At 50.0% G+C, this 20089-nt stretch overlaps 1 protein-coding gene across 2 annotated transcripts in view; it reads right to left on the reverse strand.

The window, feature by feature from the left end:
• Positions 1-249: 249 nt before the first annotated feature.
• Positions 250-20089, reverse strand: part of LOC144506973 (bcl-2-modifying factor-like) — a 70040-nt gene continuing 50200 nt past the window's right edge. For both annotated transcript variants that reach the window (XM_078233451.1, XM_078233452.1), the window contains one exon: positions 250-14286. In XM_078233451.1, the coding sequence (XP_078089577.1) occupies positions 14173-14286 (114 nt within the window). In that variant the 3' untranslated portion in view covers positions 250-14172. The remainder of the gene's footprint in view (positions 14287-20089) is intronic.

The following is a 20089-nucleotide window of genomic DNA, read 5'->3' on the forward strand; positions in this document are numbered from 1 at the left end:
ATGGTCCACCTACGATTCCCGTGGCGGGCGGGTCGAGAAAATTCCCCCCCCCCTTTAGTGTCCCAAGACATGTAGGTTAGATGGATTGGCCATGGTAAATGAGTGGGGTTACAGGGATGGGGTAGGGGTGGGTGAGGGGAGAGGGTCTGGGTAAGATGCTCTGTCAGAGAGACGGTGTAGACTCGATGGGCCGAATGGCCTCTTCTGTACTGTCGGGATTCTATGAAAAAAACATCCAGCGTTATACTTCAATAGGTTTTATTAGAAACAAAAGTTTACAAATACTTTACAAACATAAAACTGAACCCATAAACTTATGAAGGAGAGGAATCAAGCTTCAATATACAGCCATATTGCACAGAGAGAGAGAAGCAGCTCCCGTTATCAGCTATTTACAGTTACTGAGTGCACTTCCCCGAGTCTCAACCACACACACAATACCCAAGCTGTTTGTTCTAAACCGTGCTACATTATCACTGGGTCTCTCGTTGACTGGGATTGTGCAGTTTTTCCGAGACTTTGGGGAAAAGTATACCATGAACAGGAAAGTGAGAGGACAACTTTGACGAGCAGTCCTGGCAAAGAACGGATTTTTATCTGGGAAGCAAGAGATTCAAATTAAAATAAAGCACCCATGCACAAAGCCCACTGGCCAGATAGAGCTGAGGAGGTCATGTGGGGCTGTGCTGTGCCATGTCCTATTAACGCAAGCTTCCCAGTGTGTGGAGGCAGGAGTCTGCCATGTGCCTTATGTACAAGATTATTATCCGTTAACTTCCACTCACTGCCCTGGATAGAAATGCAGCAAGATCAGTCCTCGACGGGTCATAACTCCGTACATCTGCTTCTGTGCCCAATCTCAAACTCCTGGACTCCAATCTGAACTTTAACCTCAGGAAGAAAAAGGTAACCATTTCCTGTCAAGGCCAGGTATCAACCGAAAATTCTGAGGCTGATGTTGATAGGCTTGTGGTGAGCAGGTTAAGGGTTACAGAACCAGTGTGGGTAGATGTGAGTTTTGCTCCAGACGTTGGATGACAGAACAGGCTTGAGGGGCTGAATGGCCTACTCATAGAATCCCTACAGACCAGGAGGAAGCCATTCGGCCCATCGAGCCTGAAGAATCCCATCGTATCCCCGTAACCCCACATATTCACCCTCCGAAACTAGGGTCAATTTAGCATGGCCAATCAACCTGACCCACACATCTTTGGACTGTGGGAGGAAACTGGAGCAGCCGGAGGAAACCCACACAGAAACAGGGAGAATGTGCAAACTCCGCGCAGTGGCCCAAGCCGGGAATCGAACCTGGCGCTGTGAGGTAGCAATGCTAACCACTGTGCCACTCATTACTACTCTTACTCCTAGATTCCGAAACCCAATGACCTCTGTGTGTCCACAAGATGTCAATGGCATCGATACAGGAGAGTGAGAAACTCTTCTGTACAATGACAACGGGAGGTCATCTGATATGTCTTCCACACCCAAGCTTTTCTTCTTTCAGTTTCCATTTTCCCTTCAACAAGAAAGGCTGTGGAGAAAGAGAACTGGATGGATAGTTCAGGGATTGGGCTGATCAGGAATGTTAGCTTTTTTCACGGGCCAGCCCAGAGGTCTTGGTTATGTTCTCGAGCTCCGGAGGAAAGAGTTCCCAATCCCTCCTGGCTGTCTATGAGGTGACCCAGCTCTAAATTCATCATGGGTTAGCGTTGACCTTCGGGAGGAGCTCAGAGATTTAGAAATGCTCAAGTTCATGTTTTCCAGAATGTCAAGCAAGTAACCATGGACCTGACCTCTGAACCCTGGACCTCTGAACCCTGGATCTCTGAACCCTGGACCTTTGAATCCTGGACCTCGCAATCCCGGGCAGAACAGGGATGCTTCTGTGGCCCCAGTTCTCCTCCAGAGGTGGCTCAGTCCGCACGGTCTGTCGTGGGAGTCGGGTGATTGTGATCTGCAGGTGCAGATTTGAGGACACTTATCTCTCAAGGAATATCTCCTTGGGAGTCACAGAATTCATTGGACGCAGAAGCAGACAAGTTTGGAACCGTATCACGCTGTACAAACCACATTTCTTCTGAAAGGCCAAGGAAATAAAAAAGCCTTTCGGCAAAAAGATTAACTATACAATGATACAAAAATGACATTTCAGTGCGTGTTTGTATACTCCTGTCCCCCTAACTCTGCCCCCAACCTAACACTACAATGGAAGCTTTCTCAAAGGTGATGGAGAAAGCTGCGCCCATTCATAAACCACTTGCTTTGAGAGAACCCGTGTGATGCAAAAAGTCAGCACCCTTGTTGTTTAAAGATCACATTCAAAATTCCCTAGCAGGAGGGAAGGATTGGGAATATTCCACATGTTGTACATTCTATATCGATCATTCCCTGCGCACATCAGGCTTATCTTCATGAGAGTCCTACGGTCAATCATTCTACGATGACTGCCAAGTTGGAGTTCCACCTTGAAGATGGTTGGATACTTGGGCTCAAATCGAAGCTAAGCCATGCCTACCAGGAAAAGTGTGGTTTCCACCTCCTTACTGTGTCACGGGTCTAAGATAGAGCGGCAACATGAGCAACATTATCGCTGATTACTACCCAATTGGTGTGGTGAGTTACCGGCCCTGCCTCCGAGCCAGAAGCTCCAGGATTCGAGTCCCACCTCAAGACTTGATGGCCAAGGAAGGTGCGTTCATAACGCGATCTAACAGGGTTGAGTATCAACCTTAAATCCTTCCAAACGTGCCAACGGCTGCCGGTAAGAGCAGGAGAGGCTCCTGGTCAGCCACGCTTGATGTGGAGTGGCGCCCTTCAAGCTATAAGCCCCCGGCGAGAGATTAGCGACCTGTCCGGGAATTATTAGCTATGGAAACAGACCAAAGTCTGCCTCAGTGCAGCACTGGGTGCGGGAGGAGAATTGGAATTACTCAGTTGATCAGGATTTGTTCCCTCACCAACAGCCTGTGCTCAAGGTGCGCGTGTGAGGCACGTCCAGTTTAATGATGAACTAGGGGTTGAGGGGTTACAGCCTTGGCCTTCTTAAACCCTCTGCTAATCTCGCCTCACACCTTTAGGACAAGGGAAGGATAATCCATAAACATGATTGTCAAGCCGAAGAGAAAACAAGGTGCTTGGTTCTGATCTGTCCTTTGGAGTGAATCAGGAAGCCCACGTGTGTCAAACCATGAGCAACTGGTTCAAAATGAAGGCCTGTTACTTCTGGACCACGAGGGATGGCCAATCAAAATGTCCGCCTTGCCAGCAACTGGAGAATCAATTTTATTTTAAAAAAATCACTCACAAATTCATGCCACTTTTCCAATGCTTGAATAACAGGAACTAAAATTCATTTGATCTCACAGTCAGGGTGGGAATGAAGGAAGGAGTCCGTCAGTGTACATCCCTCTGCTAATCGGAATCCAACCACTTTGAGTTAATGTCTCTTTCCTTTAATAACCAGTTTCCACCACCGATCCCTAACCCCGTAACTTGCTCCTTCTCCGACCACATCATTGGGTGCTCGGGATACGAGCTACATAGTTCAGCTGTTACGTTCACAACCCGGCTAGTTCTGAAGGCCCGATTGTGTAGTGGACCGGTCTGAGGAACCCGTGGGCCATATTCTTTGCATGTGATCTTTAAACCTGTCCCATGTTTTGTGTGTTTTGTATGGAATGATTGTTTTTTTTTAAGCCTATGTACATGATCAGTGACTCTCTAAACACTGTCAAGTAGACGCAGAAACTGTGTAACCCCACCCCACCCCTCCCCCCCGCAAAACAACACTACTTCTTACAATTCCCCTGAGAGAGGCCGAAATAAGGTGCACTTCCGTGCTGAGGGCTTACAGACGGGTGTGAGTGGGCCTGTTTGGTTGCCTTCCCGTGACAGCCTGGTCAGTGCCGGCCAACCTTGGGCTAGCTTTTGACTGACGGCCTCTAAGTAGTCGACATGTAAGTAGTTTGATCGGGAGACTCTGAGGTGGGAGAGAAGCAGATTTGCAAAGATGTACAACAACAACAAAAAAAAAACAAGAAAACAACATCAAGCAACTGGGAAAGCAGCAGGCATCTGAGCAGAAACTGGAATGTCCGTCTGAGTTCATCCTAAAGCCACGCCGGCCTTGAGACAAGATGGTGGCGCTCACATCTCCACAGGTCTGATGATGGTGGATCGTCCCGCTCTCTCTCGCTCATTGGCTGCCGGCCAAACCGGCAATTGTAAGACCATCGCGCGAGTTAGAATCTGCCAATCGGTGTCAGTAGTTGTGCAGCAGAAGGGTTCCTCCAGGAGGGACTTGGCCGCAGGAAAGTTTGCTTTGATTTCTACCGACTGGAGGGTCCGTACATAACCACCGGTTCAAAGGAGGCGAAGCAAACGCGGGTTTCCTCTCGCTCCCTTCACCAAATCCGAGCAAAGTCCTGATGGAAGTTAGTGATCGAGATCCTCTCTTCTGCCAGGTGTTCATTAACTGAACTCCCAAGGGACCAGGGGAGCGGAGCGTGCAAAAATACGACACATCGACCTGTTGAAACCAGCCATGAAAGCCCTCCTCCCAACATGAGGCCGCGAGAGGTCCAGTGCTTCTCCTTTGGGTTCAGTCCTTTTCTGTACAAACATTCATAGTGGAAGGAACCTCAATGTCCCTTCCCCCGGCTCTCTGTAGATGAAGGGGACAACAGAATGGGGGAGGGGCAGTGAAATCTTGGGTGACGGCATCTCAATGAAGGACGATTCCACATCGCAGCGAGCAGTTAAGATACTGGGGTTCTGACTGAGAGAGGAGGCATCATTTGTCCAGCATTTGTGACTGCCACACTTGCATTATGAGAGTGGCTGTTCTCCCCCCGCCTGGGCACTTGTCCTCCTCTGCCAACTCCTAAGGTGCCAGTTTCAGCATGTGATCAAATTGACCTGTTCCAATCGGGGCTGGCACAGCCAACCTGAATGAAACGCAAAGCGATTGCACACTAGAAAATATCTAGACAAGACCAGTAATACACAAAATAAATTATACAGAATAAATTAAGGAAAGCAATGGGAAATCCCTTGCGTCTTCCGACAAGGATAACCGAGGCAGTCAGCAGCGAGCCTCCTGCATCGCCGCTCCTTATCACTTGCCCGTTCTCGAGGCAGTCTTTTCTACGTTAGCTGGCTCAGTGTACAAAGATTGCAGGAAACAATTCTTCACTTTTCTGGTTTGTTAACAGAAAAAGGCTGCACCCACAAAACGCGCCGGGACGGTTAAGTACCAGTGATTCCTTCTCTTCCCGTTCCTCCCGAGCAAATGTTGCATCTCCTTGCTCAGAATCTCGTACGGTCAGGTGTCAACGGGGGTTGGGGGGTGGGGTCACTTCTACCTTACCCAGAGGGAGAAACCTCGATGGAGGACTAATAAAATGATTCACCAAAAGGATGGCCCTGTTAACCTTTATGAGTGTGTGTCTACATGTTATAGAACTCATAGAAACCTACAGTGCAGGAGGAGATCATTCAGCCCATCGGGTCTGCACCGACCATCATAGGATCCCTACAGTACAGAAGGAGGCCGTTCGGCCCATCGGCTGCAATTCCACCCAGGGCCTATCCCCATAACCGCATGCATTCACCCTAGCTAGTCCCCCTGACACTAAGGGGCAATTAAGCATGGCCAATCCACCTAACCTGCACATCTTTGGAGTGTGGGAGGAAACCGCAGGAAACCTATGCAGACACAGAGAGAACATGCAAACTCCACACAGACAGTGACCCAAACGGGGAATCGAACCCAGGTCCCTGACGCTGTGAAGCAGCAGTGCCAACCACCGTGCCACCCTCATCTCTGTATCACGTTATCTGTGCACATGGATATTTGCATAAGTCTAATCTGCATCTGTTGAGACATAAGTCTATCTGCATCTGTTGAGACATAGCAACTTCACTGTTGCTACTGCATTTCCATCTTTTTCCCACCTACCCTCTGCCTGTTGCCAGCCCATTTCAGTGCACAGTCTCACTCTCTCTACCACACGACTCCAACACTGGACAACACTTCGTCTGTCTCAGCCAGGTTTGGCAAGGCCTGGTTACAGCACAGAAGGAGGCCATTCAGGCCATTGTGGCTGTGTCGCCTCTTTCCAGGAGCAATTCACACAAGTGCCGAACCCCCTTGTTTCTGGTTATATTGCCGGACGCCTGGACGAACGGTCCGGTGAGGTGGGTTCAAATCCCGCCACGGTTGCAGAGTGATGCAAATTCAATGAGTGAAATCCGATCTGGAATGAAAAAGCTGGTCCCCGGTGATTGTAAAACCCACTGGATTGTCCTAAAATCTCATGAGGTCCGGTGAGGAAGAAAAAATGGTCTTTACTTGGTCTGACCTACACGTGACTCCAGGCCCACATGCGGCCGACTCTTCCAGAATTCTCCTGGAGAATCCAGGGATTAAAAATCTCCTGCACCAGGGGAAATTTCATAAATAAAAGCTTGTGTTTCTTTTATTTATAATATTGGAGACTGGATGCGGGGTGAATGAACGGTCCTCCCTTTCCAATTTGCAGGAGTAGACAGGAAGTGGTGAGGAGGGGTGTGTCTTAGGGCCATTTGCAGGAGTCTGCGGGGGGGGTGGGGAGCCATGGTCATGAGATGGAATCTTCCCGTCCAACGAGAGTTGGTAGGTTAGGTCTTCCCTTTGAACCTAGCTGGCCTTAGACTTGTCCCTGGCAACTCAATGAAAGAAAAACTCCTGTCTACACAGACGCATTTTGCTAAATTCATAGTACAAGTCCAAATTCATAGTTCAAGGGTGGTCCAAACAAATTACTTCATACCTGGCCACAAGTGTTATCAATACTCCATCCTTGTGACTTAAGTGGCTTTGCACTATAGACAATTTCTACCTTCAAGCAGGCATGAAAAAACAATAAGTCTTTCACGAACTTGTGAATGTTTGCAACAGGGGCATCCCTGTTCAACCAGGGTGCTACTTAACGAAGAAGTGGCTATCCCGGCATCGCCATGGCGACCCATCTTCAGCTCACTGCATCGTCACACCACCCACTTTCCCTCGCAACCCCTTTATCTCCGGACTACCTTCCGTTCTTCCAAACAGAAGACATCGACTGCAAGGCATTCCACACAAAAAGGCCAAGTGTGGCACAGTGGTTAGCACTGCTGCCTCACAGTGCCAGGGGCCTGGGTTCAATTCTGGGCTCAGGTGACTGTCCGTGTGGAGTTTGCACGTTCTCCCCGTGTCTGCGTGGGTTTCCTCCGGGTGCTCTGGTTTTCTCCCATAGTCCAAAGATGTGCGTGTTAGGTGGATTGGCCATGCTAAATTGCCCCTTAATGTCAGGAAGATTAGCAGGGTAAATACATGAGGTTACAGGGATAGGGCCTTGATGGGATTGTTGTCGATGCAGGATTGATGGGCTGAATGGCCTCCTTCTGCACTGTAGTGATTCTACGATCCTAAACTGAGTCTCGAAGAGTAAGAGGCGACTTGATTGAAACGTACAAGATCCCAAGGTGGCCTTGACAAGACAGATGGGGAGAGAATGTTTCCTCTTGTGAGAAAATCTAAAACCAGGGGGCCAATGTTGAAAAATAAAGATTCACCCTTTAACATGGAGATGAGTAGAATATTTCTCTCTCAGAGGTTCAGAAGTTTTTGGAACTCTCTTCCTCAAAAGGCAGTGGAAGCAAAGTCTTGGAATGTTTTTGAGGCAGAAGTGGATAGATTCTTGGTAAGCAAGGGCGGGGGGGGGGAATAGGTTTTCGGGGGGTGGGTGGGATGCAGCTTTGAGGTTACCATCTGATCAGCAGTGATCTTATTAAATGGCAGAACAGGCTCAAGGGGCTGAATGGCCTTCTTGTTTGCATGTGAATGATCTCAAGAATTTTGGCTCATTCTGAAGGATAGGTAACAGAGAAACATTCGGAACAGCTGTAGGCCATTCAGCCCCTTGGGCCACTGCGACATTCATTATTTGTTCTCTGTTCCAAACCTCAACCTGTGAGGATTTTTGCCTTTCAAATTCCCCAACTGGGAGCACGAGAAAAGCAGCAAGTACAAGCAGCCACCTTCCACATCCAAGGATCTGTCTCAGTAAAGCACTTTGAGATGCCGTCTGGTCTTGAAAGGCACTATATAAATGCAAGTCTTTCCTTTTCCAACTGCAGTCATCACAGGACGCTGGTTTCTTCAAGAGGGGGGAGTGAGAGATCCAGGCCGGAATTCTCCGACCTCACCCGCGGCTGAGGTTCTCTGGTTCCGCCGCTGTGAACGAAGGCTTGGCTGAGCACCAAATTCTCAATTCTCACTGGCAGCAGTGATGGGGCATGAATGAGATCGGAGAATCCCGGCCTCAGATGGAGAAAGGCAAACAGGAGATTGAGAAGGAATCATTGAATCCCTACAGTGCAGGAGGCCATTTGGCCCATTGGGTCTGCACCAACCACATTCCCACCCAGACCCTATTCCTGTAACCTCACGTATTTACCCTACTAGTCCCCCCGACATGAAGGGGCAATTTAGCATGGCCAATCAACCTAACTCGCACATCTTCGGACAGGGGGAGGAAACTGGAGCACCCGGAGGGAACCCGCGCAGGCACGGGGAGAATGTGCAAACCCCACACAGTCACCCGAGGCCGGAATTTAACCTGGGTCCCCTGATGCTGTGCTAACCATTGTGCCACCGTGCCGCCTTAGAGGAGGGTAAGAGAGAGGAAAAAATGCCATTGCACAGGTTTTGAGCAAAAGGGAGGAACGAAAGAGAGGAGAGAAACGCAGAGAGAGCAAATGGGGGAGAGAAACAATGAGAGGCAAACTTACGGCAAGGAATGGGCAGAATGTGAGAACGGCTCGAGAGCTGGTGAGATAGGTGAAAACAGGCTGGGGGAATGGAGGGAAGGAGAAAACCTTTGGCAATGAAAGATGGAGAAAGTGCGTGCAAGAGGTAGTGTGAATCGAGTATATAGTGTCTCGCATTAATTGCAACTGGCAGGCTTCAGTGACAAGGAAGCAGCTCAGAGTTACTGCTTCCTGCTGCGCCAGACCAGGATATACTAATTAAAATAGCTGGAGCCTTTCATTAGACCGTTTCTTACTCTTCCTTCGCTAGTAAAACCTTTTGATTCACTGGAACAATTGAAAAGGTTGTGGTAAATTTAACAGAGACAAGCGCTACCACAGTGACATCAGATTGCACCTGAATTGAGGCTGGTATAATTACAGCAGCTTTAGCTCTTATAGTCTAATTGGCCTGAAACAAGAGTTCACAGTTAATGAATGTTGAGTTCAATACTCTTTCAACTCTTACTACTGAGCCAGTCCACATCAGATGTGGTGTAAAGGATCACAGGTCAAGGGTTACAGGTCAAATATCAGCAGATCAAACATGATTGCTGGTAGGAGATAAAAACATCGTAGGAACGCGAATGAAATGTTCGGATCATAGAATCCCTACAGGGAAGAAAGAGGCTTTTTGGCCCAGTGAGTGTGCACCGACTCTCCGTAAGAGCATCCCACTTAGACTCTCCCCTCCACCATATCCCCGTCATCCCATGCATTCAGCACAGCCAATCCACCTAACCTGCACATCTTTGAACACTAAGAGACAATTTAGCATGGGCAATCCACCTAACCTGCACATCTTTGAACACTAAGAGACAATTTAGCATGGGCAATCCACCCAACCTACACATCTTTGGACATAAGAACATAAGAAATAGGAGCAGGAGCAGGCCATCTAGCCCCTCGAGCCTGCCCCACCATTCAATAAGATCATGGCTGATCTGAAGTGGATCAGTTCCACTTACCCGCCTGCTCCCCATAACCCTTAATTCCCTTACCGTTCAAGAATCCATCTATCCGTGACTTAGGCATATTCAACGAGGTAGCCTCCACCACTTCAGTGGAGAATTCCAGAGATTCACCACCCTCTGAGAGAAGAAGTTCCTCCTCAACTCTGTCCTAAACTGACCCCCCTTTATTTTGAGGCTGTGCCCTCTAGTTCTGGTTTCCTTTCTAAGTGGAAAGAATCTCTCCACTTCTACCCTATCCTATCACTAAGAGACAGTTTAGCATGGCCAATCCACCTAACCTGCACATCTTTGGACACTAAGAGACAATTTAGCATGGCCAATCCACCTAACCTGCACATCTTTGGACACTAAGAGACAATTTAGCATGGCCAATCCACCTAACCCGCACATCTTTAGACTGTGGGAAGAAACCGGAGCACTGGAGGAAACCCATGCAGACACGGGGAGAATGTGCAGACTCCACACAAACAGTGACCCAAGGCCGGAATCGAACCCGGGTCGCTGGCGCTGTGAGGCAGCAGTGCTAACCACTGTGCCATGTGCTGCCCTGCTCTTCTCTCAGAGGTCTTGAATCTTTGGAACTCTCTGCGGTGGGGGCAGGATCAGCGAACATTTTTAAGGCAGAGATAGAAGATTCTTGACTAATACGGGGGTCAAAGGTTATTGAGGGTTGTGGCGTCGAGGCCAGAATCGGCCATGATCTTATTGAATGGCAGAGCAGCCTCAAGGGGCTAAGTGGCCCACTCCTGCTCCTAATTCTTATGTTGGTCTTTTCCAGCCCATCTCCAGGTGAGTCTGCAGGTGATTATTGGTTAACTCACACGTGGCACAATTGTCAACCCCCCCCTTTCCTTTACCCTGTCCCTGCCAACACCCCATCACTTCTCCCCATTAGCCAAGTGTTGCCATGATGGGGTTTTAGAATTTGCCCCGGTAAGTTTGGGACTCGGAAGCAGAAGAATTTGGTCAATGACAGAAAGATGGAGCACAGCATTTTGTGGTTGGCTAGCTGACCATCTGGGCCGCACAGGATGAGATAACAATGGTCAACTGCATAGACCCACTGCATCATTCCCAATTATAATGGCGGCATTCCAGGTAACTTTGGTCCTTCGGGGAAGAATATTCCCGTTAAAGTTAGGGAAACCTTGTGGCGGATTGGGCGAGCCATGCAAAATACCGCCGACAGCAGCGGGACTGGAAGATCGTGCCGGTGGCCAATGGCGAACCGCGTCCACCGCCAGAAAATCCGCCAAAACAGTAAACACGTGACCTATTTTCCGGTGACAGAGGCAACTCGTCATTGGCCACCGGCGGGATCTTCCTGTCCTGCTGATGTCTACGGCATTTGGTGTGCCCTGAATTCTGCACCGCCAGGGAACCCGTCACGGGGGGGGGGGGGGGGTCACCATCGGCGGGGCTGGAAGATCCCGCCGCTGAGAAGGACTGGAAAATTTCAGCCATGGTCATTTTTGCAATGTTGGAAAAGGCAGAAGCCAATGTGTGAACAGGAAGCTCTCATAATGGTGCATGCAGCCAAAGCAATGGAGGACTGAGGCTATGAGGATGCTGGCAGAGTCATTGAAGACCGCTTACATCAAAGGGTTTTGTCTAACAAATTGACCTATCATGGGCACAATCCCTCGTGCTGCCAAAATAGCTTCAGTACCACTCCCTTGGTGAATCTGGTGCTTGCGTCAGAGGCCCCGGCTAATGAAAGCCTTGGTGACGTGGACTCATGCTGGTGAAATTTAAATTCAGCAAATAAAATCTGCAATTGAAAGCTAGTAATGGTGACCATGAAACTGTCATAAAAACCCATCTCTTCCACTAATGACTTGAGGGAGGGAAATCTGCCATCCTTACCTGGTCAGGCCTACATGTGGCTCCAGAGCCACAGCAATGTTGTTGCCTCTTTATTACCCTCTGAAACAGCAAGTTGCTCAGTTCAAGGGCTAATTGGAATGGGCCACAAATGCTGGCCTTGCAGTGAAGGCAATATCCCACAAACAAGTTCCTTTAAAAACTGCTCACTGAGTTTGGCTGTAAACTTCCAGGATTCCTTCATGAAGAACAAAGGGTTCATGGTCCTGGAAGTATTGGTGGAAAGGGGCTTGTTAAGCATCACCCTGGTAGAGTTTAATGGCTTGCTGTCAGGAATGGGATCATGAAGGATGGTGTTCGTAATGTCGGCCTCTTTACTGATGTAGGTGAGGAACCTCAAAATGTTTCTCCTCAAGCCAACAGAGGCTTCACATGAGGTTCTCACCATTCCACCAGCAATGGGCAGCTATCTATGGGCCTGAACACTTGAGATCTCACCCTACACCATACGAAGGATACCCTTTGGCGCAATGCACACAACCTGGTGTCTGTAACCAACCTCTGATCAATAGAGAGGACTTTGCAGTGACCTGGAGACTTGACTTGGGCTCCAAGAATCCCAGATCCCCCATCAACGCACGAGTATGGTACAAATTGCAGCCCTGTACCACTCTGGCAGGGGGTGGGCAGGAGAAGTGCGTGTCTTAGCGGTTCTATGGGTACAAGTGCTCATGAGCTCACTAAATAGCTCAGTGAGTTATTAGTCAGTAGTGAAGCTTCATACAGTCCCAGGTTCAATTCCTGCTGCGTTAGCTGATCTTAGCTCTGGTGGCCTTTGGCCGAGGAGGGGAATTTTGTCCATGATTCCAGCTCCCTGTCGCTACAAAGCAATGCCTGCCGCGAGTTGAGTGGCGGACTTGGCTTGACGATGGCGCCATGCCGGACTAACCTGTCACCGTTCGTGCGTACAATCGGCTTTGAGTCAATGTGCCAGGCAATGCCTGCAGCCCTCATCAAGCAATCCAAGACTTTCAGTAAATGAAAACAAAAACTGAAGCAGCGCCAGAGAAACAAAAACCCTCGCTCAGGGATCTGAACGGAGAGCGATTCAGATCGAATTGAAAAGCCAGAATCTCCCTCAAAAAAAAACCCCTCCCAGACGGTCAACGATCTTTGCTAATGGTGAATAAGCCAAGATTTAATCGAGATGTGGGGTTTATGTATTAAAAATATTGTTTTCCCTGCAGGATGGTGGGTAACCAGAGGACACCGATAATTGGCAAAAGAAGCAGAGGGGGAGATGAGGCGAATTTGTTCGACATGGGGCTTTGTTTTGACTCGAAGAGGCGGTGGAAGCAGATTTGATGGTCAGTTTTCAAAGCAAATTGGATAAATATTTCAAAAAGGGGGGAAAAAATTTGCAAGGGTACAGGGCGGAGCTGGACTCATTGGGTAGATCTTTCAAAGGGACGGCATGAACGCTATGGGCCAAATGGTCTCATTCTGTGCTGTATGATTCTAGCTCTATTGAATGCATCCTGGCCAGAGAGGGTGAGTGGCTGGGGTCAAGTCCACAATCTCTCACTCAGCCACTCCCAAGCACAATCTGCACTCTCTGATTCTTGTTCTTCCCCCTACCCCACGCCACGTGCAACTTCCCCTCATGACCACAGCAGAGATATTCGCGCTGCAATATTTTTCTTTTTTTTTAAAATCCAAAACAATAACTGACTCCTAAAGTGAAGAGGAGAGGAAACTGGCCAGAAATGGGGCCCGAGACGCTTGCGTAGTCGGTCTAGGGAGAACTGGGCCAGCTGGAGAGATGAGGCCTGAGTGCCAAAACTCACTCGGCAATGGTCTAAACCCGAGAGAGGTCACAACGTGAGTATCTTAAATAAACCATTGGCAAATCGAAGCTTTCAGCACGACAAGAGGAGTCCGACGGTGGTCTCCGTGCACAGGTTGAGTACAAGAATTCAAAGGCACCTCAATCTTGGCCTTTCCAGGAGAAATAATCAGAGAGGTCACTTGGTTGAGGGAAAATGGCAGAAGGAAAGCACATGGTGAACCACTAAGCGATTGCACGTAACCAGCCTTGAGAATCCAGTAACGTTTGCTTCACTTGAGTCCGAATAATGATTGATGTCCCCATTTTGCTTTCTTCTTCTTCTTGCCGCTGTGATTGTGTGTGTTTGGTTTCTGTTCCAGTGGATTCTTTGCGTTGTTCAGGCCTGTGATAAGGAAAGGTGTAGAACGCACACTTCACAGAGTTGAAGGACTTATCAGGAGTCCGGCCGTTGGAAGATGAGGCATTGGTGGCAGGATGGACAGCGCAAGATGGTGGACAGCAAGTTTCTACTGGAGGTCCCTGGGAAACCAAGCTCCATTTCCACTGCGTGTATTTTTTTAAAAAAAGGCAACACCATCCGACCAGCGGCGTGTGTCTTCAAACCCGTGGTTTTGTCCCCTCGTTTAGTGCCATTCGCAGTACGCACTCGACGCACAGTTGCACAGATGGAGGGGAGAATGGGGAGGTTGGGCCTCACCTTTGCCCTGCCGCCTCCACATTCTCTTCCGGGTCAAAGATCAAAGTGAAGAGGAGGAGGAGAAGCCGCCACCAGAAGGGCTGGTCGCCGCGGTTTTCGTTCCTGTTGCGCTGTGGAAAGAGGGATAAAATTATTTGTGAGAAATTGTACAGCCTTGGCAGATATGAGAAGAGAGAACTCAGGTCACACAGCACTCGAGCGGCTTATAAAATATAAATGCAGCTAAAATGGTGAAACAAAGAGCTTCCCTCTATATTGGGGAATGTCAAGACTTTACAGGCTGCCCACAGTTCCATGGTTGGGGGGGAATGGTGGGTGGGGTGGATGGTGGCGGGGGAGGGGGAGGATGATCTGAAAATGGGTAGTACTTTCAAAGGGCAAGCACGGTGCGATGAACCAAATGGCCTTCCTCTGCGCCTGATGTCGCTCTGATCTTTCTGAAGAAAATCACCAGAAAGCTGACTCTTGCGAAAAACTTGGCCTGCTGCCCGGTGTTTTGCTGAGCTAATCTGTGATAGTGTTACAAAACATTTCACAGTCAAAACAAACCTCAGTGTTATTCATCTCAAGCCCTCCACAGGAAGAGATACTGAGAGACTCTATCTTCTCAATCGAAAGTCCCCGTTAACGGCAAACCTTCGCTTGACGGATGTCGGGACAAAGGCCTCGGCATTCCCATCCTGACTGGGTGCGACTCTGAAGCTTTCACCTCAGGACCCTCCCCCCACCTCAAACTGTTTCACTTCCATTCTCCTGCCTTTGATTCATTCCAACTGGGAAGTCAGATTAACTCTGAATTTTCCCGGCCCTGTAGAGGTAGGAGGCAATGGGGGGAGCTGGGAAAATAAGGGATGGTCCACCACATATTCCCATCAGCAGGCAAGCTGCCCAGGGATCAGCGGGGCACCGGATTGGCTGCCCGCACCACCGAGGTGGGCAAGAGATTACAATATTGAAGGCTCCCCCAATTAGGGGCCATTTTGTGGCCTCGCCAGCATTTTACCCCCAGTACAACATCCCCACATTGTATACGGGAGGCCACCAGCTCCAAGGAGGAGGCAGCCTCCCTGCGGCAGGCCAGGCCACACTCACAGCCCAGGCAATACCCGCAGAGGGGTTACTACTCAGCTCCAAGGGGCCTATTGCCTGGGGCCTCCGCCACTTTCATGGGCGCCTCCAAGGTTGCCTCCATGTTGAGGTGTCCTCCCAGTCACTGACCGGTCCCTGCAGCGCCATCTTTCCCAGTAGTCCTGCCAAGACGCTCTTTCTACCGCTCCTGTGATTGGCAGAGACTCTCAAAGGTGATCCAATTGATCCAGGGTGCGTGATCGTTGTCATGGCGCAATGGGATGGGCACCTATTCCCAACAAGACACGAGACAGGCTCTCAAGGAATGTCGAAAAATTCAGAGATGGCACTGAAGAGGCAGCTCAGGGTCTGGAAAGGGTGCAAATAAGATTTACAAGGATGTGACCTGGGACTCGAAGGTTTGAATTATAAGGAGAGGCTGGATAGGCTGGGACTTTTTTTCCCTGGAGCGTAGGAGAATGAGGAGTGACCTTATAGAGGTTTATAAAATCATGAGGGGTATAGATAAAGTGAATAGACAAGGTCTTTTCCCCAGGGTAGGGGAGTCCAAAACAAGAGGGCATCGGTTTAAGGTGAGAGGGGAAAGATTTAAAAGGGACCCAAGGGGTAACTTCTTCACACAGAGGGTGGTGCGTGTATGGAATGAGCTGCCAGAGGAGATGGTAGAGAGGGTACAATTACAACATTTAAAAGACATTTGGACAGGTACATGGATAGGAAAGATTTAGAGGGATATGGGCCAAATGCAGGCAAATGGGACTAGTTCAGTTTAGGAGATCTGGTCAGCATGGACGAGTTGGGCTGAAGGGCCTGTTTCCCGGCTGTGTATTTCTATGGCTGATTCTAACCAGAGATAAGGAGAGTCAGAGGGGCATTTGAACACGATGATGAAACTTTAAATTTGAGGCCTTGCCGGACCTGATCCCAGGATAGAGGGTAGAAGGGACAGTGCTGGATGCAGGCCGCAGAGCTTCGGACAAGCTCAAGTTGACGGCTTTGCCGTTCACTGTCCAATTCATCCCTCTGGGTAAGCAAGGGGTTAACCGATGTTCAGTGAGCTCGAGTCAGCCACAGGAGAGGGGCTGAGTCACCAGCTGCCCTGGGGGCAAAACACCGACAGAAACCTTGCAACGCGGAGTTGAGGCTCAGAAGAAAGCTGTGCGTGCACAAGCGCTCACTGACAACACGGTTACAGGTGTTACTGCACCACCCACAACCAAGCCTCCCCCCACCCACACCCCTGGCTGCCTTTGGGCAGAATGGAACTGAGATCACTTCCACAAAAAAGCAATTCCTTTCAAGTGGGAGTGTAGTGCTCGCAAAGATCCTTCACCCAGATTTAGGATCGACACACATCTCGCTGGCTTTGCTAGGTGGGGGGGGTCATAGAATCCCTCCAGCGCAGAAGGAATCCATTCGGCCCATCGAGTCCACACTGACTCTCCAGAAGAGCATTTCCCCCAGTCTCAACCCCCTTTCTCCCTGGCAGTGGTGGCTGTCGGACGTGCGCTCTGCTTGATGGCTGAGTTTGCGTCACTGGGGAGGGGGTCTCGCTCACTGACTCTGCGTTTTGGAAAATGCAGGGTGTGAGATCACACGGGTGCTCATCCACCGTGGGTTAGGGGGACCGTGGACGGGAACAAGTTTCGGAAGTGGGGAAATCTCATCGTCCCAGCTGGAGAGTTAAATGGTTAACCTGCCTTGCAATCTGTTTGAACCAGAGGTTGGTGCACTGACGGGAATCTCAATTCCCCCCCCCCCGCACCTCCAACACCTCACACCTCTACTCTCATCCCACCTTCTTTCCCATTTCATCCCATGACCTCCCCCCCCCCCCCCCCCCCCCCCCCACCAATTCCCACCTCTCTCCTTCCTCCGTCCCTTTTCTCTGAATTCTAGTTCCCCCCCCCACAACCCTCTTTTCTCGCCCAGCCCGCACACCCACCCAATCTCCACTCCCATTTAACCCCCACCTGTCAAATGTTTCGCCCATCACTCTCCCCCAGGCCCCTGTCTCCAGACCCTTCTCCTTTCCCCCATCTATTGTCCCACTCCTCCCCCTCCCCCATCATAGAATCCCCACAGTGCAGAAGGAGGCCATTTTGCCCATCGGGTCTGCACTGACAACAATCCCACCCAGACCCTATCCCCGTAACCCCACATATTTACCACACTAATCCCTCTAACCCACGCATCCCAGGACACTAAAGGGCAATTTAGCATGGCCAATGCACCTAACCCGCACACCTTTGGACTGTGGGAGGAAACTGGAACGCCCGGAGGAAACCTACGCAGACATGGGGATAACGTGCAAACTCCGCACAGACAGTGACCCTAGCCGGGAATCGAACCCTCCTCTTTCCCTTCCCTCCACCATCCTCATCTCCCTCGCCTCTCACCCTCTCCCCTCCCAATCCTCCCGTAGAGACAAGCAGAACCCCGGGCAACTGTAGCCCGGAGCCACGACCTCTGAACTTGGCGGTGCCAAGCAACCAAAGGGTTAAAGGGTGCAGGGCCCAGCTATGCGAGGTCAGCCTCGGTCACGGCGCAGGTTCTGTTTGACATGCTTGGGGAAAGGAATTAGCAAGGTGGATTGTTCAGAGCATTTACTGATGACCCCTAGTTTACAGTGAGGTCGGCAAATGACTTGCCCCCATACACCTCACCACCCCACCCCCCCTGGCGTTTATCTCTGCCACAATGAGTGTCCGTACGTACGTACGCACTGCTTGGGGTGCAAGTTGGTGTGGGCAGTCTCGGGCGAGTTATGCTGGCAGCTGCAGTGATGACTCAGTCCCTAAATATAGAGCAGCATATAAACAGAGACAAGACAGGCAGACAGGAACACTCACCACTGGGCTAAACTGCTGCACGCACCACTTACAAAGACATCGTTGTGTAAGAGCAGCCACCAAGAGCCAGAGCTGATAAGAACCCACACTCAATTAAGCAAAGCAGGCTGAGGTACAGAGGGACTCCGCAGCTCACTGTCTCCCTCAGAGCATAGGCACTGGGATCTCCCTCATATTCAAAATCTACCGGGGTCTCATCTCATCCTAGACTTCCGAACCCACAGACCACAGTCAGTAAGGATAGGCAACAACACCTCCTCCACGATCATCCTCAATACTGGTGCGCCACAAGGCTGTGTTCTCAGCCCCCTACTATACTCCTTATACACCTGTGACTGTGTGGCTAAATTCACCACCAACTCGATTTTCAAGTTTGCTGACGACACCACCGGAGTGGGTCGGATCTCAAGCAATGATAATGCGGAGTCCCGGAATGAGATAAAGAATCTGATGAACTGGTGTGGCAACAATAATCTCTTCCTCAATGTCAACAAAATGAAGGAGGTAGTCATCAACTTCAGGAAGCGTAAAGGAGAACATGCCCCTGTCTACATCACTGGAGCAAAGTGGAAATGGTCGAGAGCTTCAAGTTTCTGGGTGTCCAGATCACCAACAACCTGTCCTGGTCCCTCCATGCCAATAGTTAAGAAAGCCCACCAACACCTCTACTTTCTCAGGAGGCTAAGGAAATTCGCCATGTCTGCTACGACTCTCACCAATTTTTACAGATGCACCATGGAAAGCATCCTTTCTGGATGTATCACAGCTTGGTATGGCTCCTGCTCTGCCCAAGACTGTAAGAAACTACAAAGGGTTGTGAACGAAGCCCAGTCCATCGCACAAACCAGCCTCCCATCCATTGACTCTGTCTACACTTCCCGCTGCCTCGGAAAAGCAGCCAGCGTAATCAAGGACCCCTCGGACTGTGAGAGGAAACCGACTCCGCACAGACAGTGACCCAAGCCAGGAATCGAACCCGTGTCCCTGGCGCTATGAGGCAGCAGTGCCAACCACTGTGCCACCGTGCCACCCAATAGGAGCAGGAGGAGGCTATTTGGCCCTTCGAGCCTGCTCTGCCAAGCATTATGATCATGGCTGATCATCCAACTCAATAACATGATCCCGGCTTCCCCCATATTCTTTGATCCCCATCGCCCCAAGAGCTATATCTAACTCCTTCTTGAAAACATACAACATTTTAGCCTCAACTGCTTTCTATGGCAGTGAATTCCACAGGCTCCCCCTCGTCATTCGTCTGAACTCCAGCGAATACAATCCCAACAGATTCAATCTCTCCTCATACGTTAGTCCCGCCATCCCAGGAATCAGTCTGGTAAAAAATTGCTGCACTCCCTCTCGAGCAAGAACATCCTTCCTCAGATAAGGAGCCCCAAACTGCACACAATGTCCCAGGCGCAATGTTTTTGCGACAGACAATGTGTTATTTGGTGGGAGAATTTGAACAATAATTTCTGATCGCTCTCTGTGCTATCTGGGGTCACACATGAAGTAAAGGCCCCTGACAAACAAACTTTACTGCTGTATGTGGAACTGTACCTCAAAATCAACCTGCACATCCAGGCAGCAATGGGGAGAAATTGGGGGGAGTGGGGGGGGAGAAGGTGAAAGGGGAACATCAGGCCATAAGAAATAGGTCCAGGATTAGGCCATTCGGCCCTTCGAGCCTGCTCTGCCATTCAATAGGAGCATTGCTGATCCAACATTCCTCACGTCCACTTTCCTGCCCTTTCCCCCTAACCCTTGGTTCCCTCCCTGACCAAAAATCCATCTCAGCCTTAAGTATACACAAGGACTCTGTCCCCCAGCCCCCCTGTGGCAAGATGTTCCAAAGACTCCCAGCCCTCTGGGAGAAGAAATTCCTTCTCATCTCTGTCTCAAATTGGTGCCCCTTTATTCTGAGACCATGCCCTCTGCTCCGAGGCTCTCCCATGAGGGGAAACATCCTCTCAGC

The sequence above is a fragment of the Mustelus asterias genome, chromosome 18, assembly GCF_964213995.1.
Source record: "Mustelus asterias chromosome 18, sMusAst1.hap1.1, whole genome shotgun sequence".
NCBI classification, from domain to species: domain Eukaryota; kingdom Metazoa; phylum Chordata; class Chondrichthyes; order Carcharhiniformes; family Triakidae; genus Mustelus; species Mustelus asterias.